Raw genomic sequence first — 25,725 nt, 5'->3', positions numbered from 1 at the left:
TCTGAAATAAAAGCTCTAAGAACAGCTATATATATCTTGGCTTAGGAGGGGAAAAAGCTTTCGAATGATTTATGTGCTGTAGTAATCTGACTTGCCATTTCTACTGCGTGGAGCTGAAGGAAGTTATACGTCTTGAAACATATGTATACATATACACACACAAATATATATGTATATTGCTGTCTAGAAGGACGGGCTGGGAAAAAAATCCTTTGCGGAGTGAAGGCGAATGTGATGGGGATGTTTGCTCAAAGGAAACAGGAGAAAGGAAACAGGTTTTCTCTAATAGAGGAAATTCTTTAAGTGCCCGGTTATGCAAATAACGACCATTTCTATTATTTAGCGAGCAAATAAAAAGTGCAGCCTAAAGTGCGTTATTAGCAGAAGTGCAGAAAGCAACTGCCGTAGGAATCAGCGGCTCGCTGTGTGCTTTTTCAAATTGACAGTTTTAATGCATTTTTCCTCCTCCTCCTCCCCCCAGTGCAATGTAAACTGCAGGCACGGCAGGAACGAGCTCGCTGGCGGTCCCCGCTCCGCCTCCCAGGAGAGACCACTGGCTGCCAGGCGCTCGGGGCTCCCCGGGAGCGGCGTGGAGCCCCCGCCGATGTCGAGGGGCTTTGCAGAGCTCGCCGTGCGCCGGGGAGCGCCGGCGGCATCTGCCTGCTTCCCCCGGCTCCGGCCGCAGGCCCCAGCCCGGGGCGAGAGGGGGTACCCGGGGCCGTGCCCTCTCCCCGGGATTCTTGCGGGGCGATGCCGTGACCCCGCACCGGTGTCTGGGAGCGTTACGGTGTATCGTGTGTTTCCCCCGCCCCGCTGTGCATCCCCGCAGGAGCGGCTCCGCCAGCGGCCCGGGATGCAGAGGGCTTTGGGAGTGGTCCTGGGCTCCGGCGGCCGTCCCGGTCCTGCCTCCCCTTCCTCTCCCTGTAGCTTTGATCTGGGCTCCCGGCCGAGCTCCTTTCCCCGCGGAGAAGAGCGCCGGCGGGGTGTGCTCGCCCCCCCGCGCACCCCGGCGGGGAGAGGTGCGGGGGGGCGGGCGGGGGCGATGCTGCTGCCCTGCCTCACGCGGGGGGCAACAGGAGAGCGGCAAGGGGAGAGGAGTGCGGGAGAGAGGCGCGGGCGGGGAAGCGGGGAAGGGCAGGGGGGGCCGGGACCCTGGCGGGCACCCGGGGCGGGAGAGGTGAGCAGAGGCGAGCGGGCGGCGGGGCCGGCCCCTTCCCGGGTGCCGCGGGCCGCTGCCCGGCCGCGCTCGGCCGCCGCTCCCGGCGCGCTGCTGACGCCGCCCTGGCAATCGCCCTCTCTTTCCCACAATAGGGCCACCAGATCTGCCATTCAAGGGCTCCGGCACCCTCCCAGGGAGGGGAGGGAGCTCTCGCCAGGAGTTTGGCTAAGCCTCTGTTTGAACAGGCACTCGGAGGTGCGGGATCTCCTCCGCGGGAACCTGCGGGCTTTCCTCAGGGAGCAGGAGGCGAAGGTAGGGCTCACGCCGCTCTCCCCGGCTCGCAGCGAGACTTACTCGCGGCTCTTCCCGAAGATGTTTTGCGCTTCTCTTGACTTGGCCGGTCCATCTGGCTGGAGGCTTTTATAGGATTCCTGACCCGAGCTGTTTATAACGCTCATGTGTCAAAGGACCAGGAGCCTCCCTTCCCCTGTATTCCTGCCTCTCCCCCCTTGCAGGAAGATGTCTTTTCGCACTGGAGCTGTTTATTTTCGATTTGTCCGCTGCTGATGGGGATTAACTCCACTTTGGCCCTATGCTTCTGCGGTGCAGGCTTGTAACCCCAGCAGGACATTACCAGCAACAAGGAGGGTGTGGAAGGAGAGAGAAAGAGTCTTAAAACTTTTACTAGTCTCTGTTAAAGCAACACAGTGCGAAGCAGACGAGAAAAATACTGATGGGGAGAGAGATTTGGAGATGCTTACTGAGTGCGTCTTTTCCTAAGGGTTTGGTGTAGGAGTCCTATTAACAATATATGCCGATGCCAGATAGCGCAAATGAGCTGTGTGTGTGTTATCTGGGGCTGCAGGCTGTTTATTTTGTGCAGCCTTTTGAGTGTACATTCAGTGTGGTTGCATGACTAACTGGCTGGAGTGATTCACTGGCTGCTTTATGGGTGACTGCTCAAAACAAGTTGTGAATCAAAAGAGATTTCTTTGGCTGTGGTTTCTAACCTCCCAAGTTAAATGCACTCAGGGTTTAAGGGGAGCTAATGTGCGGACTTCAATCCCTCAGACCTTAAAGATTTATTCCTTTTCCAAGCCCTGCGTTCAAAGTCATGATGAGTTTCCCTTGTAAGAGGGAGGTGATGTCTGGGAGGCTCGGAGCCAAGGTCTGCTCAAAAGGACATCTCCAGCTACAGCCCTGTCCATTTGGTCACCCTAGTTCCCAGCTCTTCAGCCAGTTTTGCTCACTGGAGTCCTTAAGCCACTTCATTTGGGGCATTTGGGTAGCTTTAGCAATTCTCAGGTAAAAAGCATGGTGCATTGTGTGGCAGGAAGAGACTTTTCTTCCCATTTTGCAGCTGGAAATATTGACACTCAGAACCTGTGAGCTGCTTGTGCAAGGTGAAGCTGCCACAACTCAGTGGCATCAGTGTGACCTTCCCAAGGCTCTCAGCTGGCTGGAGGAGGAGCCCACAACCAGAGTCAGAAAACTCACAGGGCAGAGGTCCTGTGTTTAATTTTGGAGGGGACTGAACTTAGTGTTTTTGACAGCCAGGTCTTCATTTGGTGCAAGAAGCTGTAGCAATTGGTGTGTTCTCGTATGCTCAGGTCTTTCGGTACATAAAATAGGCTTAACCTGGCAATCCACATTAATGGTCTAATCTTTAAAAATCAACTCATCAGGGTGGGCAACTTATACTGGGCAACACAAGACATGGGTTGGTCACTCCATTTAAAAAAATTCTGAGAAATGCCTGCCCTAAAAGTTGTATGTTTCTGAGGTATTCCTCCTACACAACTGGAAAAAAAAAACCTCAATTGTTAATCACCTTGGAGAGCATAAGTCTAATATCTTCATGTAGATACTTCCAAAAGGAGAAGAGAAATAATTCTGAATCAGGAGAAGCCTGAGCAGTAATGTAGCTAATACAGGACCCCTGTGACTCAAGAAACATTTATTAAGAGAGAGATGGGAACATTTCATATGAATAAAGTGTTAGAGTAATTTACCATAGTTAGATGTCTCTCAGCTGCCTGAACTTGTAAATTAAAGTTTGTAAGTAAAGGAAAAAAGCTACTTACATATGTTAGATGAATGTCCTCCACTTTATTTTCTGTGTAAGTTCAGATGAATCAATGTTATTACACATACTGGTGAATCTGCTTGGCTGTGTTTTCATTCATGTTTGCAAATTGTCTTCATATTTAGACTGTCACATACGCAGACATGATGTGAAAGAGCAATTGTGATCACCACGATATTTCTAGGGTGATTTTTTTTTATGAGAGAGAAACAGACGGGTCAGTGAGGAATCGGGGAGAGGGGTGGGTGGAGGAAGGAACAGAGATGAATGAGAAGAGGCAGGGGAAGAAGAAGAGGAGATATCTTGGACGACTGATGAGCAGTGGCAGACTCAGCACTAATATTGAAGGTGGCCTGCAATTGATTTTACGGACTATGTAACTATGAATCCACCAGCACAAAAATTTTTCTCTCTCTGTTGAGAATAGCTGTGATTCAACATGTAGTAGCTGCTATCTTCAAGTTCCAGCAGGATTTAGCCATTACAAGCTGGTATGTCATGAGCTGTGGCCTCTCCTTTTCTGCACAGATCAAAGACCATTGCATCGCCTAACTCAACAGTTAAATGGCTATTTACAACTGATCATTCTTTTCTAGTGAAGATGCAGTTTAAGGGTTTATCCTGTTGCAGTTAATCTGCTTGCTGGAAACAGATTGTTGAATCAGTATTATTTCTAAATATACTCTTTATTAGCAAGAACCGTGTTCATTAGCTGCAAGGCAAGTAGGTTTTCAGCTGGTGATGGAGCCTGGAAGGTAAACTGGTTTAGTTGCTGATAGACATGCTGTATGCTGAGGCTGGGTGAAAACTCTGTAGGGCTTATGAAGATAGCAACTGCCTTTATTCAGTGAAAGTCTGAAAACACTATGAAACCAGAAGGAGGGAGTCACCAGAAAGTCGAGGCCCACCACAGAAGTACTGTCAATGGGAAATGAGGGACCTGAAGACGAGACAGAACAAACATTTTTGGCAAGCTTCTGTCTGGGGGAAATGAAAGAAATGTGTAATGTCTCAAAATAACTTCTATCTGATTGCTGTTGTGTTTAGGGAGATAGGGCTTTGTGTGCGAGCACTGCTGCATAAAAGAAATACCTCAGGTCTCATCAGGTCCTGCCTGTAGTGGAAGCTGCCTCCTCAGGACTTCAGATGTTGGCTGCCTGCTTCAGTTGGGAGTGGTAACACTGGTGTCAGGGTAGGATGCAGTTTCCAAAGAGGGAAACGGGGAACTGTATTCATTCTTTTGATGTAAGAGGAATCAGATAACAAAGGTGCTTGCAGACATCTAAACTAATCAGGAGCAGCGGAAAGTGAAAGGAATTCACACCAGTATCAAATCAAAACAAAACAAAGTTGTAAACTGTGCACAGGGTGAGAGGGCAATATCGGAAATTTTCCCAGAAAGGGTCAGAAGCAATCAGACAGTGCCCAGAGAGATCCAAAGGCCCAGCTGCAAGACCCCGACTCTGCTGGGGAACGCATGTGACACAGGCCAGAAGGTGTTTTATGAAACAGGGGAAATGGGAAAATATTATTCAGCCTGAAATTTAAAAGGAGGCCTGAGCCACAGCAAGGTTTTGGAAAGAATAGAAAACTATCTCAAAAAGGAAACCAGAGGCTCACCAGGGTACCAGTACCATCTCTGGTGTTGGTCTCAGGCTGTTTGGGTCTGCCAAGCGGGGCTTGGGTCACCCGTAGGACTGGCCATTTCCAGTGCCTGTGCTCTGTAGTGCAAGCACAAGGGAGGCCCACAGCATCGGATTTTTCCAACCCCAGCAATGCCACTTGAGAAAGGACCCCATGGGAGGCTGACACATGTCCGTTCCCATCATGTGACTGGCTGGAAAGAGGAGCCGGGAACAGCCTTGCCCTGCAGCGCTTGTTCACAGAGAAGAGCCTGAGACCAAACGCTGGTGCAGGGCTACGTTCTGTAGCCTGGATCGCGGTGTTGGTCTTTGGTTTATCAGGTCAGGCTCTGAGACATTCTGGAGCACCATGTGGTTCTTTTCCAGCCTTCTCTGGGATGGTGCATGCCCAGACCTCATCCTGGAGTGGAGTCAGGAGCACAGCTGTGGCAAGGACCCATACCTGAGAGCTGAGAAGCACTGCGTTATAGACATAACCTGGCTTATCAAGATTTGGTCTGAACCTCGTAAGCAGATTGGAGCCAGATATCAGTCTGAGCTAGACAGGACACAGCCAAATGCTAGAGGGCAAGAGGAAGAAGAGACCCACCTAAACTGGCAGAGGACCTGCAGACGTTTTGTGTTCCTCACATCTCCAGATGCCAGTGAGGACTTCCAAAATAAATAGCCGATGGACCAATTGCTAGACACTTAGGCAGATTGTGCAAGAGGCCAGAAACGCTCCATGAAGCTGTGGGATTTATGGCAGAGCTTAAATATTGCATTTCAGCCCTTGAACAGAAGTCGGAAAGCTTGTTGCTTTATATAGGTGTAAGGTCCTGTGCTAGAGAGAAGAGTATTTCCGTCCAGTTCATACCACTTCAAGCTATTAGGAAAAGGAACTTATGCAGGATAGAAAGCACTGGGGGATTATCTACAACATCAAACATGAGTGCAGCAGCTCGGTTAAGTGCGGCTCTGGTAGGGAAGGGAAATATCCACAGAGAGGGTTGTTATAAATATACGGCTAGTCAGGACAGAGCCTCATAAAAGTCTACTGAAAGGCCCAAACTCACCTCAGAAAGCAAGGGGATCTGAAGCTGCACATGCAAAGCTGGGTGATGCTGGTTTTAAATTAGAGTTGAGGCTGTAGCAAGGCTTTGTGGTGCCCAGGGCTGGATATTAAGTTGGTGTTCAGAGAACCCTGCTATTCCCTTGTAGCCTTTAATTAGTTTGCTTTTGGGAAGGGTACTTTTGTAGCTGGTTTTACTGGAAATCCCCTTTACCTTGGTCTTGGTAGCAAAAATTGGAGTTCTTGGTTGAATAACCTATTTGCCTGCATTTGGCAGTGGTCCACTTCAGAGAGAGGGCTAAGCCCAAGCAGCAAGAGAGGGGTTTATCGCCTGTGTAATTTAAAGGCATCGCAGGTGCTCATTCAGGTACTGCAGTTGGTAATTAAAACTAGACAGAGAAGGAGATGACGGGATAATCCAAAATGGAGCCACCCCATGGGTATGAGGGGAGGCAGGGACTGGGGAAAGTGTCCTTGATGTGCAAACATGCATATGGGAGACTGGACCACTGGGATCCAGGAAAATGCTTAACATAGTATAAGGTGGGAGATGAACGAACACTCAGCATGTACATCACTGGCTGGGGCCTGGGAGTGAGCACCAGGGCTTTCAGCCTGAAGTGTTTTCCTTTGAAGACATGGCTCATGTGAAAGAGAGGTTTGGGCAATCTGTTTGCGGCGCCTGCCTCCGTGGGCAGGCCCCTGAGCTGTCTCTTTGAGCTTGCAGCCAGTTCTTGGACCTCCTCTGTTGTCCTGGTTAGAAAAAAAGGCCAGCAAGAGCTTTGCTGTGTAATGTATTAATCAAAGGGTGCTTGTGCCTTACTATTAATAGATAATATCTGGGATATGCCTTACTAGGTTCATTTTGGTTTCCATAGTGGGTATCTGGAGGTGAAAATGGCGTTCATGTTAGCACAAGTCCATAGCGAACTGTAGCATGGGTCTCCCATCACCTGTGGAAGGCAGCCCTCCCTCGAGAGACCAACACAGCAGGTATTGCACAGCCAGCCACCCTGTCCCTGCATTATAGCTGAGGATATCCTGGCGTATGGTGGAATCTTTAATAGGAACTAGTAATGTTTTATGAACAGGCTGTCACGAGCTTGAGGCTGCTAATCTGAAATTGAACCCAGAGCAAGGTGAACTGTTGAAAAGAGGCGTAATGCTGACCAAACGTTCAGCCCAGGGTGGCCAGGCAGCACTTCCCTAGTGCCAGGGGAGCATGGCACTGTCAGCCTGCCTGGTCTTGCAGGGCACTGGTTCTGCTGCTGGAGGCTCAGCTGCAGACTTGCCAGGATTACAAAAGCTCCACATGCTCCTTCTGAAAAGAGAAAGCTACCTCCGTGGCCGGAGGAGGGCAGCTGGGCATTTTTGGAGCTGACGCAGTTTCTGTTGAACACAGCTGAGGCTGCCCATGGGGTGGGGATAGCACTGACACGAGCCCATAGTCACCAAAGGCTAGTTCTGCCAGCACCTTGTTCAAATGCCTTTTTGAGGGCAGACACCTCCCTCAGCTGGACAGCGAGAAAAGATTGAGACTGCATCCTTTTTTTTCCTCCTTTTTTTCACAACCTGCAGGAATGAAAACATTCTTGCTTCATCCAGTATATATAGGTTCTCAAAAGCAGAGGTCGAGGAGCTAGAACTGTCCCTCAGAAAGGCTCCCAATATCAAAACAAGGTGTGATTGAAAAAAACGACCTCATTTGGCGACCGTGTCAGCTTTTCAGTATAGACTTTCTTCAGAGTAGCGACTCAAAAGCTCTCTGGTCATGGTGGGAAGGCTTGGAATTTAAAGCCTAACTGTTGTATAGGAGATGGGGAAATAAAACAATGGGTGATGAGTACTCATGAGAGCTCGTTACACCCAAAACACTCAGAAAAGAGGTTCTGGGGTTTCATTATGATGTCAAAACCGTTGGACATCTTGAGCTTGCAAAATTCTTAGTCAAGCCAAGAGAGAACTGGTTTTGACAAAAATGCAGATAGACGATGGAAAATTACTACAGGAAATGTGATGCATTTCTTGCATGTGTTGTATTTCAAAAGTGGGTCCCCAAAGATGGGGAGAAACCCTACTGAGCAGTGCCTCCTGGGGACCTTACTGCGAGTCATTGCTGTTGATGTTGTTGGGCCTTTGCCTGAGATGGAATCTGCCAGACAATATTTGTTGGTAGCTATGGATTTCTTTAGAAAATGACCTGAAGCTTACCCAAAAAGGAACCAAGAGGCTGTGATTGCAACCAAGCTTCTAAGGGATGAATTTTTCACCATATTTGGGGACCTAGAGATGAAGAGTGTGCAACAGGACAGAGGCTTTGAGGCCAAAGTGTTTCAGCAGGTTTGTCAGATGTTAGTAAATGCAGTAGGAGATACCCAGCATCCTATGGATGGTGAAGAGGGGAAGCTTGGCTGGTGCTGGGAGGAGACATTGAACCACTTGCTTGGCCTAGATGCCCCCATTTACACTGCCTGGTCTCCCAGTGTTGCTCCTCAAGGCATTGGTATCTAGCTGCCCCATGTCAGCATCTGCGAGACTACAGTGTGTTTTGCACAGAACCAGAAACTGATGAGGGGGCAACTGAATCATCCCCCTGATACTTTCCAAGAGAACGACAAAAAGACCAGGACTGATCCATCCCTTTGTCTATTCTGTTGATTTTAATGACTTTTAGAGGAGTAGAAAGGGAAAGTGCAGTCTGATCCCAGTTCTCCTTTTCAGACACTAGCCAGGAAACATAGCACACTCCTTGCAAGAAGTTCATAGATTTGGGCCATTTGATGTGCTCTGGTCCGGCTCATCTGGACTCTGCAAAAATCAAGTGGCAGGGCTCAGTTTTTTCTAGAGAAAACCAAATGCAAGTATTGCCTCAGGCAGCATGCACGTTCTCTGATGTAGGCTTACGTGTGGAAACCTGGCTGATTGCACATCCCATGGAGATGGGGAGATTAGGAGCCCAAAGCAGATAATCTGTGGTGTGTAGCAGTGACCACATACATGCATTAACACATAAGAGCTCCAGGAGGAGTTATGAGGGAAACTGAGTGGGTCCCAAAAGCCAAGAATACAGCTGTGGATGTTAAATCCGACAGGAATTAATTCCCTACTGGAGAAAAATAGGGAATGGCCTGGTTTAGCCTACAGATTTCCTTAAAACTAAAAACTTTGCTGAGAACTCCTTCTCAGGGGGTCAAAAGGAAAGGGAGCAGCAGCTGAAAGCCTGCAGTGGCATCCCAGTGGGAGCACAGTCAGTTTGGGTTGGCTCTATGGAAATGGCCCAACAGAAAAATGCAATATGAGTATGTAGGTAGCTAAATGGATTGCCCTGACACTCTTCCTCCCTGTATGTCTGAGATGAAGCAGGTCCATGGGTCTGGGTTCTGCTGGCAGGAGGCTGAGCAGGGGGTGGTTTTGCAGGGGTGCCTGGTGATGGTGAGTGAAGCAGTTCCCTTTTGCTCAGCTCCATGCCAGAAGTACTGACACAGCTGTGTGAGCATGGGCAAGCCAATGAAACCGGCAGATGAAGGCACCGAATACTGCTTGAAGCACATCCAGAGCAGGCTAGGAACACCCGGAGCAGGGGCCAGGGGTGAGCAGGGGACCCAGCAGTGTGGTGGTGTTAGCAGCACCATGGTGGAATTCAGCAGGGCCAATTCCTTGCCCTGTTGTCTCCTGCATGAAGGGATATTGCACTAGGCCACCCCTTCCACAGCCCCAGCTCTCCTGGCAGAGCTTTCTCCTTGGGTCAAGAACCATTAAATAAAGAGATGACACACTGGCTTCCAGCCTGTCCCCGACTGGCAATAACCTGTAGAGCTTCTTACTGTAGCATCTGAACATCTACTGACAGGAGATGGAACACCCAAGTTTTCCTTTCTGTTTATGTCAGATCATGTTCTTAACAAAGTTACACACACAAACACACACATATTCCCCATCCCTCTCAGCTGGGAGTTATTTTACAAAGGAGTGAGTTACAGGGGAAGGTTATTTAGACTAGCATGTACTAGTTTGAATCAAATTGGACTGTATAGTAGTTGTGCTAGCCCTGTTTATAAGCCTTGCCTTCATCAGCTGTGGGAGGTGTCAATGGGGAAGAATGGTTTGATTTAAGCTGATTCGGGTAGCTACATCCTTGCTTTGGAAAACAGAGGACACAAGCTGCAAATACTCAGAGTCCCTAATTCCAGGCAAGCCTCTCAGTACTGGCAGGTGCAGCACAGGGGCTCTCTGACCCCCTCTTTGGGATGGAGAACTTCTACAGTTGCCTCTAGCACTAAAACCTTGTCTCTAAAACCCTGGCTTGCTGGAAGCTACAACCTCGTAACCGTGTTCCCTGAAGGAGTTTTGTAGTTTGGAGCCCCATTATTTACATCTGTTACATCTGACTGTATAACTTCTCTTGAGAGTGTTATGAACAAAATGAATTGCAGCAGAAATCACACATTCTTGTACAGGCATGTTTGCCTCTCATGAAGTTTGCAAAATCACGACCCAGTTGTATGGTGAGCTAGTAAATCTGGGAAGGCAGTGTGCAGGAAGCCTGGTCTGAGATGAGAAGGAAGGAGACAGCAGCGTGCTGCAGCCCCCAGCAGCTTTCCTTGCAGATGCTCTGTGCCCGAGAGCTGGGGATGCTTTGGGAAGCCGATGCTGAGGCTGAGGCCAGCCGGTGCCTCGTGGCCCCACTAATGCTGGGTGTTCGCAGACATTGGAAACTGGTTATCTGTTCTTCCCAAATTTCATTCTTCCCAGACCCTCGCAGACAGGTGTGTTTCTAAAGAATGGAGGAAGGCGGAGCGGGTGGAAAGGGCCCTCGCTTACTCTCAGCTGGGAAACTCTGAAACTCTATGTACCTTTCAGACCGGCGCTTTTGACATGTATTGATTCCAACCCATGTTTTATGATTGTGTATTTTATTCTCCTTTCTAGGCCATCCTGCCTACAGTCACATTTTCCCACGTGCTGTTGAGGCTTCCCATTGCTTCCCACCCTGCTAGAAAAGGCAACTTTTAAACACGGAAGCTCTGGTTGTGGCACTGGTGTAGGGATGGCGTCTTCTTTAGGCAGAGACCTGAGCTGGGGGCTGTGTCAGGACACAGACACCCTCATGTAAATTAGAAATCTCCCAAAACAAGGGCTCCCCTAAGAGAGTATTTTCAGAGACAGGGGGCATGAGGAATGAACTCCCCCTGCATTATATTTGCAAATTGTAAGCAAGGTATGATTTTTCAAGGTCTGTCTGGGACCCAGGAGTGTTGTTGGGATGATGTTGGTGAGTAATCTTTGGTCAGCAGATTGTGTGTGTGCGTCAATCGGTGCAAGGAGTAGGCTGCTGGAAGGTGATCTGTGGTGGTGAGTGGTACACGGTAGACACATGAGATAAGAGTTTTTTCTGTTCCCTGGTTGGATGATCATCGTTGGCAGAAGTAGGCTTCTGGGGTAAATACTCCTTTTCGCGAGTTCCTAAAGATGATTTCTGTAAATATTTGCTAATGTTTACTTGACATTTGCAGTCACTCATGTCAATATGACCCCATCCAGGAATGTTAACTCGAAACAAACACAAAAGTGGGCATGAGCTCAGCTGATGTGGATACAGTTTTTAATTTAGGCTGATTTTCATGGTCATCATCTTTCACGTAATCATCCAGTTCTGCTGAGAATTAGTTGTGCTCTGGGAGCTTCACTGTTTCCAAGGCTCATGATTTTTTTGTTCTCTGTTAGGAAGTATGTTACCAGAGTCACTGTTGTTTGTGTTAACTGCCTGACACTTCCTACCAAAATCCTGCCTCCAGTTGCTTCTAACTTAATCAAAACTTAACAATATGGCCTGAAAGCTCCCACAGCAGTTTTTTGCCTCTGGCTGTTTTTATAATACTTTTTTTTTTAAAGTTCATCTGAATCAATTAAGCTGTTTCCAAGAATGTAGCTAAAACTAAGCACATTTTTGTTTTCTCCAGTTTAGAAAAAAATCTGACAGTGTCCTTTTTCATAAGTTCTGGTGCACTGTGCTATGGAGCAAGATCATCAGACTTGCAGTGGAGCTGGGCTTTGGGTAGGAAATGTGCTTTGTGCCTCTCCTCTGAAATACTATATAAGAACAAGCCTTAAAAAGCTGTGGCTCTCACTTGCTCAGTAGCAACAGCTTTGATTTTCACACCTAAACACACTGCAAGATTTCCCATGTTCTGGGCATGTTTCTGGCCAGGTCTGAACTCACTCTTCTTGCAGTGGCCATTTACCCCAGTAGATGGTCCAGCCTTTCTCGGACCCAGGCAAAGGAGGGGAGCACACTCGTTGATGTAACTGCAGACATGAGAGAAGCTGTATCTGGGAAAGCAGCAGAAGGCTGGGATAAGAAATCTGGATGTGGCAGCAACTTGGTCTGAAGACTGGGGAGTGTGTTGGAGTGAATGGGGTCTTAGGACTGAGTGGCCATGATACAAAGGTATTGCATGATTCAGGGCATCTGAGAAGCATAGCTGAGGCCAACAGGACCTTCAGCTCCAAGCTGCAAGAATATTAGACAATGTTAAGTGCTCTTTAAAGCTTAGGCTTAGATATCTCAGAGGGGCTGTTGTGCATTTGGTGGCTCTCTGTCTTGGTTTGCCGTGGGTACAACATGAGCAATAGTGGTGCCTCATCTCACTGGGCTCGTTGTGGCTCAGGCATATCTCTGTGACGTTCTGATATGACTCAGTGAATGCTGTGGGAAGCCCAGAGGACACTGCTGAACAGGGCGTGGATGTCATGCAGTAAGTAAGGATTGCCTTCATATGTTGGATGATGAGAAAAAAATGGAGAACTGTTCACTGGGGGTAGGGGTCCAGTATATATCATCTGATGACCCAGAAAGCAAGAAGTATGTTAGAAAACAAATAAGAGGAAAGGCACAAAAGCGCTTCACACAGCGCTCTCACTGCTCATCTTCCTGTGTCTGGTAGCTATGTTTGGTCCCAGCGCTGGGCGTAATCATGGTGCTGAGCAGCCAGGGGTCACCCACAGTTGGCAGAAGCAGTCCATTAGTGCCAGTGGAGCCACACCACTCTGGGTGCCATCCACAGCCACAACAGAATGAGGGGCAAACATCTTCTCCTGTTCAGTCTGTCCCCAGAAAAAGTTGGTCCCAGAGTGGCTTCATAAAGAAATTCAGTGATGGTGAGAGATGCACGTCTTGGCCTGGTTTGGTCACCACCGAGTGCAGTGACCAGACTCCAGTAACTTCAGTGGTCAGGGCTGAGTGGCTGGAGAGCACGTGCAGGGTGGGCAGACACTGTGGGAGTGCGGCTTACTGGGCATGTGCAGCCTGGGGAGGGAAGTGAACCACAGAGGTAGAGAGAAAGAAAAAGAAATTCTCTTGGCTTGTGCAAACCTACTTCTGTTGTTGTTTTATCCCCCCTCCTCCTCGGTGACAGTTAAATGTGTTGCAAGGTGAAGCAGTCCCCAAGTGAAATGAAATCCCCTTTCCCTTCTCTGACCTTGGAGTGCATAGCGCTCTGAATTACTTGACAAGCACAGTTTACCCTTTGAGCAATTCACAACTCCCCTTTCCCAAGTAAGAGCACACTTCTGTGGATTTTTTCCTTGCTCAGTACTAGCTAATGGATTTTTTTTTCTTAACAACTGTCATTTGCCCTGCCTCTTGCTATTCTCAGCTCAAAATGAAAAATGTAAGTTGCTAGCTGCAAATACTATTCGTTATTAATTTACCAGAGGAATCTTGGGCACATTCATCCCAATTTACTCTTAGTGTCTCATTATCAATAAACCTTTGCCTCACTGCTTCTGTAAATCATTTTCATCCCTTTCTTTTGTAAACCCTGTGGTTGGTCTCTGGCACAAATGTCTCATGAGAGTAATTGGCCAAGTCATGTAGTATGATTTTTACTCCTTGATAAGCTGGCAAAATTTCATTAAAAGGAAATTATTGAACTACACATAGAAAAATTTTTGGAAGAAAAAAGCATTGCGCTTCAACCATGAAGCAAGCAGGGTTTCCCAGTATTTTCCAGGGCATAGGCTTGCATCAGAGATCGGTATCATTCAAAAGACTTACATTAACCTGGCTCCTACAGGCAACATGCTCCTTCTCTGCTGTGATACAAGGGACATCGACCTAACTCTCCAGAGATAAAAGTGCACTAAGCTGGAGGTTACATTTTGGGGCTGAGGAGAAATAGGGGAGAGTTGCAAACATATTCTCCCTCCTCCTCATGGCCCCAACAGAAAGAAATGCAAGGTGTGAGAGTGTAGCGTCCCACAATTGATGGTGGGCTCCTGCTGGAGGCTGGAACAGTGTTGGTGGTTCCCCATCCTTGATGGCTGCTCTTCATGGCAGATGCCAGCGGTGAACATAGACCTGGAGCCAGACTGGGGTAGGGGAGGACCAGCTGCTACAGAGGCAGGAGGCCTCTACAGAGGCTACAGAGGCCAAAAGTTTATTAAACTTCAGTTTAACTGGAGCTGAAATATGTGCTTCTAACACAGGGCAGCAGAGGTTAACGGAATCCTTTTTGTAGATGTTTTATGACACTCTTTGGGGATACATATAAGAAGACTGGGACGTTCCAAGTAATTTAAATAAATATTTGTTTAGACTGTGTAAGGGGCAACTGGAGTTTTCAGGCAAGTCAGTCTTAGATGGATTTTCCTTTCTTTGCCCTTTCTCCCCAGCTATAGTGTAGACACGCTGCAGTTCACAGCCAGGCCACACAGCACAGCTGTGCCCCCCCCCCCCCCAACCAGCTTTTGTGGTCAGCGAGACCTTGAGGCCACTGTGCACCCCCTGTATTGTATGGGTGGCTCATGGGGACAAAGGATGACAGCCCCTGGCTAGCAGGGGTGGCTGCTGCCCTCAGACCCAGTCAGGAGCCCAGGCTCCCCGCTCTCTCTCAGCACCAGCATCCTGTAGGGCTGCAGCACCATCCCCTCCTGTGACCCCACAGCAGGGAGATGTTTTGCAGTGGGTGACCTGAGTAATGGAGTGAGGAGGGGTGTGGAGGTTGGGGGAAACAACCTGCCACGGTCAGGTTTGCTGTTAGTTACTTTGTTTTCCTCCTTGGTTGGCAAGTTCCCAGTTTGGTTGTGCTGCTTCTTGCTTCAGTTTGTGATTTTGCTGCCCTCTTTCTCTCTGCCTGTGAAAGCTGGTGCCAGTCTGCTGCCCAGCCCCCGTGACTGTGAAGTGGTGGGTTTGATAGTCAGAAGCCTGATTTCTTTCTGGAATACTTCTAAAAGCCTAGTGCTCGTAGGAACATTAGCAATTCCCAGACCTGGCCGGCCTTGAGTTGCAATGTGCAGTCAGAATGGAAATAAGTTTTAGCTGTGCTTCCAAGAATGGGCAGGTTTGGGAAGGCGGAATGTTTTTCTTCCCTTGTGTGGGCCTTTCTTTAGTAATCAGCTGTACAAAACTGAAGAATAGCAGAACTACTTTGTTAAATAACCTGGCCCAAACTTTGGCCCAATGTTCAAACTCAACCCTTTCTGTGGTTCAATGAGGTTCAGCCAGCTTAGGGTGTTTTCTGCTTTTACTCCAGCTTTCCTGTCATTCGTGTTTTCCAATTTCCAAGCGAGAATGGTAGCACACAAATCCCCCTGTGACGAGCTGTACTTGGGTAGCAATGGGACGGCCGCAGCATCTTATCCAGGCTCAGAGTCTTCAGCTCTTCTTCAGGGGAGCACCTGGGGCTCCAAATCGGGAAGCACGAGGAGCAGCACAGGAGCTGTGCTGGGAGGATTTGTTGGGGCTTGTCTCACTGCCCGTCTGAAGTACATAACGACTTCACTTTGAGCGTAAGGGTAGTCCAGGGACACACATATGCTGCAGCTCTTTGCTGGATTAGGGCCGCAGGCTGGCTTCTTTAGCTAGGCAGAGCCCGCTCAGACGCCTGCAAGCCTTTTGAAGTTTGTCTCTCTCTAATTTGAACCAGGATTCCATAACGCAGAGGCAGCTGAGTTCTTGTTCAGCTCATGACAAAATGACTCTAATATCCCTCCTCCTGCCCCTCTGCTCTGCTGGTTATTTCAGGTTGCAGCTCCAGCCTTGTTACCAGCAGCACAAAACAGGCAACTGGAAGTCACCTCTGGGAGGCAGCTGAACTTCAGCAATGCATTGCTGCCACTGCTGCGAAGAGGTTGCTTTTGCAAAGCAGACAGAAGAATGCTGAGAGAGACAGACTGATGGACCAACCAACCGACCGATGGCATGGATGCTGTCTGGGCAGGCACAGACACATAGGATGGGGTGAATCACTTTCCAGGCTGGTAGCAGGGAATTAAACTGTGCCATAGCCAGACATCAGAGCAAGGCTCAACTCCCTTCAGGCTGTTTTGCCTCACCAGTCTTCCCCACCAGCTGGAAGGAGCATCCCGCCACTCTCCTTTAACTAGATGGCTGATTTATATCTGCTGTCATACGCTATAGGTGGTGGTACCTCCCCTGGCGTGTGGTTAATGTGGAAGGCAACATGCATTGAGACCACGGAAGGTTGCACCCGTGCCCTCTCGCCCCGACAGAGCAGATGCCCAGCTCACTCAGTGCCCAGCCTTGGACGGGAACTGTAGGGGAAATGTCCAGGGTGTGTTGTGGGGAAGAGGGAGGTGCTGACAGGTTGTGGGGAAAAACTCTGGAGGAGGTGACAACTTGCACTGAAGAGCCCTGTTTTGTCTTGCAGTGCTCAGGCAAGGGATCTCTTCAGACCCCCGCAGTGGCCAAAGGGCATGGGTGAGGTTAAGATGAATACATAAATCTGCATCCAGTGAGGAGGCTTACGCTCTTCCTTTCAGAGTGAGAGCTTAGCCCTAAGCCCTGCATCACCCTCATTTGTTACTCACATCGGAGCAGCCCTCAGCGTTTGCACAGGCACTGAATGGGACTGCCTGCCACCAGCCCCAGAGCTCCCCAGCGCTTTCCTTTCCCTGCTGCAGGTATGAGTCTTGGAGAAGGGAGGGGGGCTGAATCCTGGGTACCTTAAACACCATCGTCATGTAACTCAGCTGGAGATAACTTCCAAACAGGGGAGGAGCAACCTTGCAACCTTGCTGCATCTAGTTTTTTCTAAAGGAAACGCAACCCTGAGAGAACTGGGTGATACTAAAGTAAGGCAGAGGGGTAGACTGGGCAGCTGCTGACAGTCAGTTAGTGACAGCTCAGATGGGAGCAGGACAAAGGCCCCATGTTGGGTCAGTGCATCAAAGTGTGTCAAACTCTATAGAGCCTGTCTGTGGAGAACAAAAGTGTCCAGCAAACAGGATGGGGACCTGCCTGTTCTGCCTTTCATTTACCCAAAGGTCTGTGGACCCTTTTGGACTTCACTGCCAATAAACAGCTACTGGCCTGTGTGTAGGTACGAGTCTACAACTGAGATGATCCTATTCAATACTTTGTTCTATATTAGTGATGCTGATTTTTTTTTCTTTATGAGCTCCCATGTTTTGTCTTATTCAGTGTTGAACCCAGTCTTCAGAGAAGTTAGGTGCTTACATCTGATTCTGAGGAACTTGGGAAAAACCAAGACTCTCGGGCAATCATGGCCATGGCAAGGCAATGCAGAATTGCTTTGGAAGGAGGAGAGTACTTATCCAAAAGGTATCAAATTCAGAGCCAAAAGGAAACCGAAAGCCCTTTCAAGCCCCCATCTGATCCTTGCCTGCCTCCTTCATCTTCCTTGGCAGGCAAGCACTGTGGATGTAGCAGTTCAGAAGTACTAGGTGGCTTTTGGTTCACATACACTGTTTTAGGCAGAGACACAAGTAGGACATAGCAGAAACCCACAATTATTTCCCAGCTGTTTGTGACATGCCTACAGTGGGAAATAAAAGAGACATTTTAAAATGCAGTAGCTGACCCATCTTGACTGTCAAACTTTTGAGCAAGACTTTGCACGTAGCCTAATGAGGCCACATCTGGAGTGCTGTGCCCAGTTCTGGGCTCCCCAGTTCCAGAGAGACAGGCAACTACTGGAGAGGGCCCAGCGGAGGGCTATGAAGATGGCTTTGGGATGGAGCATCTCTCTTGTGAGGAAAGGCTGGGAGTGCTGGTCCTGTTTGGTCGGGAGAAGGGAAGAATGAGAGGGGATCCTACCAGTGTCTACAAATATCTTAAGGGCGGGTGCCAAGAGGATGGGGCCAGGCTCCATTCAGTGGTGCCCAGTGACCGGACAAGGGGCAATGGGCACAAACTGCCACACAAGAAATTCCATCTGAATATGAGGAAAAATTTTACCCTGAGGGTGCCAGAGCACTGGAACAGGCTTCCCAGAGAGGTTGTGGAGTCTCCATCTCTGGAGGTGTTCAAAACCCACCAGGACACGACTCTGTGCAGCCTGCTCTAGGAGAACCTGCTCTTGCAGGGGGTTGGATTAGTTGATCTCGAGAGGCCCCTTCCAACCCTGACTGTTCTGTGATTCTGTGATTCTGTGGCATGCTGAAAACCTACACCACTCTCAGCCCTGTGCCTGGGGCTGCCTGTGTGGGATCTGCTGAATCTACTGGCTGCTCCCGAGCTGTGCAGAGGTGACTGTCACCTCCCTCTGCTGTCACTTAAAAAGCCATCTTGTGTCTGGTCCTAGCGTGGAAGAGCACATCCCCAAAGCACTGTGTCATCCCCTGTGGCCACTGAGGACCTTCAGGTGAGGAAAAAGCTAGGTCACAAAGAGATTCATGGGTTCATCAGAGAGAACCAAGATGCCCAGCTCCAGAATATTTGGCATAAACAATCATCTCCTTTTGCCTTCAGTAGTGAGGAAAGTAGTATGCAACTGAGCAGTTTCATTTTCTCCCTGTGGAGAAAATGGCAGTACATTTTCTTGCTCTTTCTCTTTTCTTAGCTTGTATTCTGGGAGCCAGAAAGTCAGCTACAATTACAGCAGGTTGCTAGAAACTTTTTTGTGCCTTCAAAATTCGTAGTCAGCTCTTTCCTGCTGTTCAAATGAATGTGCCACACGAAGAAAGACTTGGGGCATAAACTGTGCCTTTTTACTCTAGCCACAGCTTCTATGCAGAGTTTTCAGAACTGCTTTGTTTACGTAAAAGCCAGTTTTGTTAGTGTCCTTTAAATAACATGAAAGAGGAGCAAGCAGCGCATGTTGCATTTGTGCAGACAATACTGAGCTCTCCCCAAGTAGCCACAGGGTGTGTGAGTTCAGCTAATCAGACAACAAAGCAATATGTGCCCTCGAAAGCAGATGTTTGTATTGGAAAAAAAACACTAGTTCAGAAAAAAAGCAAAAGGAACAGCAACTTTCACAAACAAATAACACACACGCAGACACACACGGACACGTTCCCTAGGCTTGCTGTGATATAAACTTCTTAGCAGCACTAGAGTTAATATTTATCAAGCTGTCTGTCCCCAGATGCACACAGTGGTTTACTCTGGGAGAGTGTAACCAGCCAGGCACAAGAGAAATGCAGCCAGGGCTGAGGCAGTTTTGACTCCCAGGGAAGCATCTCTGGGGCACACAGAGATAGAGCCAGTGACTTAAGTCATCTGCTGCTGGCAGGGCCACTGAAACTTCTGGACCCACTGGCGCTGTGTGACACTGTTGGCACTGCCCCCAGGCTGCTTTTCAGGAACAGGAGTTTTTGAGATCTTTCTGCTCCGGGCCTTAGCACCACTCCTGCTGTATGCTCTGCTCAGAAAAGTAAGTCTCTTCTTGAGGAGAGGAGCCCTAGGTGTTGCCAGGAGGAGCACAGTAGAAAGAAATGCTCCTCTCCTCCTTTCATCTTTCTACAAGCAGGCTTTTCTGCAGCTCTGTCTGTAATTAGCTCTCCAAGGTGGCCAGGTATTTCATAGCTATTTTTAGTCCACAGATCTCAGTACATCTCCCCTTTGCTGTAGAGCCTCAGGAGGCTGCAGGCAGCAGGGCACCAGTGCCAACAGCTTTGGTCAGGCTCAGCAGAGACAGCCGGTGCCCACACAGATGAGCACATTCATGCAGTGGTCTCCCCAGCACAATGGGAAGTCAGTGCATGCAACGCTGTGAGCAGAGGAGCTGCCCAGATTATGTTCCAGCCTTCCTTCGGGTTCTGCAGGATCAACCAAATGAGCTCCCTGGCTGGGATAGATGGACAGATGTGCTTTCATACAGGAACCAGCTCTGTTTTATGCAAATGCAAGGGAACTGCTGGTAGACTGGACACAGGTGATGTGTTCATCCTTATCCAGAGTTGAAATGCAGATGCTCCAACCAGTTTCTGCTTAGCAGTAAGGGTAACTGCAGCTTCCAGGATGATGCCACTGGCTTGTGTCTTATGCAGACTTCTACCACCTGCATTTAAAAGATGGATGCTGCCCTGTTTTACACTTCAGTTGGACCCGAGTGAATGTGTGTTTAAGTATCTGATCATTGCTAAGAAAATCAGGGATGCCACATTCAGCTAAAAAATAGTGGGTCTTTTCTCTATCTTTAAACTCTTCGCTACATCTGTCAGCTTCAAAAGCACTGGCTCCCTGAACAGAAATAAACCTAAAGATTTGGGCCTTTATATGTCTAAAATCAAGCCTCTCCATTTTATCCTATATGACCCAAAATGTGTATATTTTTAAAATGATAGCCTTGTGCTGACTTCTAGGCTTCAATGACAGACAGGAGGCAGAAGGCTGCAACAGGCAACTTGGGAACAAGCATAATGGCTTCAGCATGTGTTAAGGCAAGATCACAAGGACTGGATAAGGTTACTACGGCTGGCCAAGTCCTGGAGGTGTGCTGGCTGGGCTGTGGGGCAAATCTTCTTCGGTAAGAAGTATAGAATACACTGCCCAAATCCTACCTAGGCAAAATTTTAGCATTGGTATTTAAGCAAGAGATAAGAGGATGACATTAAGAGCCAGAACTGGATTTAAAAAGTCATCTTAAACATCTGCACTAGAGGTTCAGTGGTTTGGGATTTTTTTTTTTTTTAAACATAGCTGCTATGAAAAGTAAGAGTCAGACTGCAGCTGTGCAGGCAGGGAGAGGCACCATGAAATGGCCAGTGTAGGAAGCCATAGGGATCTGGGGGTGGGCAGGGGAGAAAACCCCTGTGCCCACAGCTAGGAAGGAGGGCAGAAGGCCCCTACATCATTTAATGTGGGAGGAAAGAGGTGCAGCCACGTGTCACCCATGCCATGTGCTTTGGACTTGGGTCAGCTGCCAGCAGGCAGCCTCCGCGAGCTGCCACGTGCTGGTAGGGGCCCAAGCGTTCAGGGCTGTGCTCAGAGTTCCCTGGGGCTGGGATGGTGTGGGGCTCCTCACTGAGACCGTAATACCTTGGATGAAACGCCACCAGAGCAGTACATTAGCAATGCCAAGATCCTGCAGGCCTCTTTGCCTGGAGCGTTGGGGGAAACAGCCCTGTGCCGGCTGTGTCCCTGGGTTTTGCTGGCCATGTAGCTGTCTTGCAGCCTTGTAGGCTGTGGGGCTGCCATCAGAGGATGTATGTGAAAGAATCTCTTGTGAAGGAGCTGTGGCTGGGCTTCTCATGCACGTACTGTGCAAAGGAGACCCATTATATGAAGCTGGGCCCAAACCTGACATGTGGAGGCACCAGGCTGACTTTGCTCTAAATTAAATTTCACGGATAAGATTGTACGTAGTGAATATTTTACTTCATCATCCTTCCAAAACAGCACACTTTGGGAACAAAGAAGATACAAGCTGTGAATCCACATGTTGTGATGGCATGGCTAAAATGGCCATTCCCTCCAGGAAGGTGTCAGCAGAGCAGGGTGATGCCTGGCCATCCTGGGGGTTCGCTGCGTGGCCATGTGTGCAGAATGGTCTGTGTCTCCTGCACCCCTTTCCTCCTCCATGGGGTTTCCAGAACAGGCACGGTGAGATTGGAAAGGTATATCCCCTCCAGGTGAACTGGGGGTGCAGGCAGCTCTCCTGCCTGAAAAGAGGAGCAGTGTGATGCTCATGGCCCAAGTGCCCAGCTCTGCTGGGCTGTCCCTGCCCATCAGCAACTAACACAGGGAAGGTCTTAGAAATGCTGATGGTCTAGCAGGCAGCCAAGGCACTGGGAGAGCCGGGTATAAGTGTGGGAAGCCAGCAAATCTACTTCTACTTGTCCTTCTACTGCTGTGAGGGCAAGAACAGACTCATAAGCAGTGAAGGAGGCACCAAGTGGACCTGTTGGGCTTGTGAGGGTGTGATGATGCTCACATAACCTCCTTGTCATGGAGATCTTCACAATATGTAACTCAAGGTCTCTCTAGGTTTGATTAGAAACAGACACCCCAAACTTTGCGCTGAAACTTTGAGGCCATCTCCAGTTACAGGAAGTCTGGGCATATCCATATGCAGATGTATGCAATTTGTTTCACTTCAGCAGTTAGCATGACTGTTTTGAGGCCAGGGAGCCTGTTTCTAGGGAATGAGAGTTACTTTTTGGGATGCTCAACCGAGGGTGGATGCACGCCATCCCCTCCTTATGCTGCTGCCCCTGCTCCCTGCCTCCATCCCACTGTTGCTGCACAGAGACAGCTCATCCCTGCCCACAGGGGCTGGAGGTGAAGGAGCCCATGTCTGCTGTAGCAGGAGAGCGGCGTGGCTGAGCTGGCAAGGGAGGCTCTGGGCTGGCAGCCGGCAGGCACAGGGACACCTACCGCCTACGCAGCAGGGACAGTGGCTTGCTCCTTGGGGCTGATGGCTTGTGGCGGAGATAACTATCGCTGCTGAAAACCCTGGGCCTAGCTCCCAGCTGCAGTTTGAGCTATGCAGTCAATAAAATTAGATGAGACCCAGAGCTGCTCTGTGTGTGTGTGTTCATGCAGACCCTTCCCCAGCTGGCTGAGCCACTCAAGCAGATAAGAAACAGCAGAGGAGTTCCTGATGAAAAGCCTCAGATCTTGTGCTTGCTGCTGCTGGAGTCGCAGGTGACCTGGGTGTTGGGGAGGCAGCCAGCACAAAGGCACAGGGAGGAAACGTCCTGAGCTTCCTGACATCATAAAAAATAAAAAAAAGAAAGAAAGGAAGAAAAAATATTCCTGGAAAACCTTTATTATTCCATCTCTACTGACTTTCACAGGTGGTAACCCATTGCTGCAGATTTTCTGGAACTGTTTTATTATCATTAGTTTTCAAAATTATAAATATCATGGCCAAAGCATATGATTTATGCAGTCTGTGGGGCAGGGCACTGTCCCAGCCTGTTTTGGATGGGTCTGTCAACCTGCATCTCCCAGGACGTGGCGGAGGAGGCCAGCTGGTCTGAGAGTGCAGGTGCAAAGAGGAGGCAGGGTGGCAGTCACTGGCCTGGACACAGGTTCCAGGGTCCAAGGATCATAAATCTTGGCAAAATGTTCCTAAGGATCAAAGCAAAGAGAGTTGAGATAGACAATGTAAGGCTTTGCTGAGCGTTACAGGGAGCCCCTTGAAAGCCTGAGGGAACAGTATTAGAGAAAGCAATAAATCTGAAAACAAGTAGGGTGGTAGTGGCAGATAGCACCTGCATCTGGGCCACCTTCATCACCAGTGTGCCTTCGACTTCCCTATACTAACTTGACATTTTTTTTCTCAAATCCCTTTCATAGCTCATCCTCCTAAGCTTAAACCTGGGCATTCCTTGATCTCCTGCCAGAGGGTGACAGCTACATTTCAACCTCCTGTTTCCATCCCAATCACCTCAATGCAGTCTTTCAGCTGCGAGAGTGAGAAGAGGGCAAGGATGCATATACCTTCTCACAAGCCCACTCATGGGCTTTTGGCTGTGAAGCCATGACAGAGTCATTCACAGAAGGGCTAAGCTATAAATATATAGTGAACTAAGTGGAAGGATGTTGTAATGAGGATGAGTGCTGGAAAAAAATGGGGATTTCCAAAGACATGGGCTAAGATGCCTGAGCTGGTATTAATGACCCTGGATATGATACAGCTGGGGAAAGCTCCCAGTGGGGACATCACTAGATCAGTCTCCCAGAAAGACTGATCCTGGACTGAGAACATTTAAAAATAGGCTAATGTGAAATTAAAAAAAAAAAAAAAAAAAAAGATTAGCCAGTTGGCATGATCTTGGCTTGGTAAGGAGAGCACGGATAGGAAGTACCACCGCACCCTTTCCTTCCTGGACTTTTAGGAGCCCGGTGTAGTGGCTCAAGGTTAAACCCTGCAGTAGGGCTACCATGTTTTTTGTCCAAAGATACCAGCCAGAAATGTGGGTGGGCAGGCATGACACTGGGCTGCACAGCTTATGTCAGGTGGGCCAGTCACTCACACAAATCCCCCTTTTTCTGGCCTGGGACAGCCTGCTGCGCAAAGCAGCAGCAGCAGGCCAGGGAGAGCCACAGCCCCTTGCCATGGGTCCCTACCAGGGTCCTGCTGGCGTGGCAGCACTCTTGCTAATGAAGGGGCCACCACTGTTACTGGAGGCAGGAGAGGATAGCCCATCACAGTGTCTGTGCCTGAGGATGCGTATGCTCTGTTACAGATGCTCAAGGTGGTTTTACTTGTAGCTGCTAAGCCTTAGAGAGGAACTAGCTCACTGCAGTGGTTGAAATGTCCACCTCCTGCTTTGCCATACTGCTCCTGTACATCATGGACTGTTAATTATGAATTGTTGAGGGCAGGCAGAGCTGCCCAGTCTGCTGTCAGGCTCCTCTCGATTCTCTCTGCCCCGCACACAGGCTGGAGTGTTTCCATAGGTGTCTCACACCAGCCTTTTCTGTGGCACTAAGCACGGTTCATAGCCTCTTTGCCAAAAGCAGTGAAAGTCTTCGCTGAAGGCTGTGGGGGTGACTGTGGGGTATCAGTCAGGAACACCTCTGCTGACACACCACCTTTGCCTGGGGATGCAAGAGCAGAAAACAGGCCCCACGGAGTGTGATGCGTGGCTGCTCTCTATCCCTGGTTTTCTACTGTGTGTTATTCAGTAGGGGAGCTTGGATGGGCTGGTGACAAGGCACCATCTTTCAAGGCCTGGGTTTTGGTCCCTTCTGTCCTCAGAGACCTCTCCTGTGGCCAGGACCAAGGAACATAGTGCTCTGCAAGGTTCAGTCCCACTGTGGGCAGTGGGAGGGTGAAGAAGAGTCTTGCTGGGGTGCGTGCACATGGGTGTGCCAGGCTCATCTTTCCACCCAGTTCCTGGCGGGGGACTGGGAGGAGCTGGCAGAACTCATCCCAACCTCCCTTTCCCCAACTATACTGACACCCATAGGCTGTCAACCCCCCCCCCCCTACTATAACAGCCACCTCCTGCCTTAAATACAGCCTGGCCAGCTGCCTGTGCCACCCCCGAGCAGAACTCCAACACCTCCAAAGCTGAAGCCAGCAGCTCTCCTACACCCAGGGCAGCCCTCTGGGGCAGCCCTGCCCAGGCTGCTGTCAATCTCACTTGCCTGTGTTTGGGGACTGCTGCCCAGCTGCTGTGGCTACCTCTAATTGGTTGAACCAATTAATCAGTCAAAAGATTTACACCTGTCTCCTCTTTCTCTCTTCCTCCTCAAACCTGTCCTTCTCTCCCCTCCCTGTCCTCCTCTCCTTGCCCTCCCACCCCAACAGGCAAGGAGAGCAGTTTGGCAGAGGCTGACTTGCAGCCAAGCTCCGACCCTTCGGGAATGGACAGCAGCTACCTCAGCGTGAAGGAGGGTGGGGTGAAAGTGCCCCAGGACAGGGCCAGCACGGACCTCCCCAGCCCCATGGACAAGGCCGACTCAGAGAGCAACAAGGGCAAAAAGCGGAGGAACCGCACCACCTTCACTAGCTACCAGCTGGAGGAGCTGGAGAAGGTTTTCCAGAAGACCCACTACCCAGATGTCTATGCCAGGGAGCAGCTAGCCATGAGGACAGACCTCACCGAGGCTCGTGTACAG

At 49.3% G+C, this 25,725-nt stretch overlaps 1 protein-coding gene across 2 annotated transcripts in view; it reads left to right on the top strand.

Moving 5' to 3' along the window:
- Positions 1–392: 392 nt before the first annotated feature.
- The window catches only part of ALX4 (ALX homeobox 4), a 48,237-nt gene continuing 22,904 nt past the window's right edge, over positions 393–25,725 (top strand). Inside the window, exons 1-2 of one of the 2 annotated variants that reach the window (XM_080394256.1) lie at positions 393–1,471; positions 25,415–25,725. In XM_080394256.1, the coding sequence (XP_080250382.1) occupies positions 25,471–25,725 (255 nt within the window). In that variant the 5' untranslated portion in view covers positions 393–1,471; positions 25,415–25,470. The other variant, XM_080394255.1, reaches the window with a different exon arrangement.

The sequence above is a fragment of the Falco punctatus genome (assembly GCF_963210335.1).
Source record: "Falco punctatus genome assembly, chromosome: 7".
Classification (NCBI taxonomy): Eukaryota; Metazoa; Chordata; class Aves; order Falconiformes; family Falconidae; genus Falco; species Falco punctatus.
The sequence above is the reverse complement of the archived record's forward strand: the minus strand, read 5'-3'. Positions and strand labels throughout refer to the sequence as shown.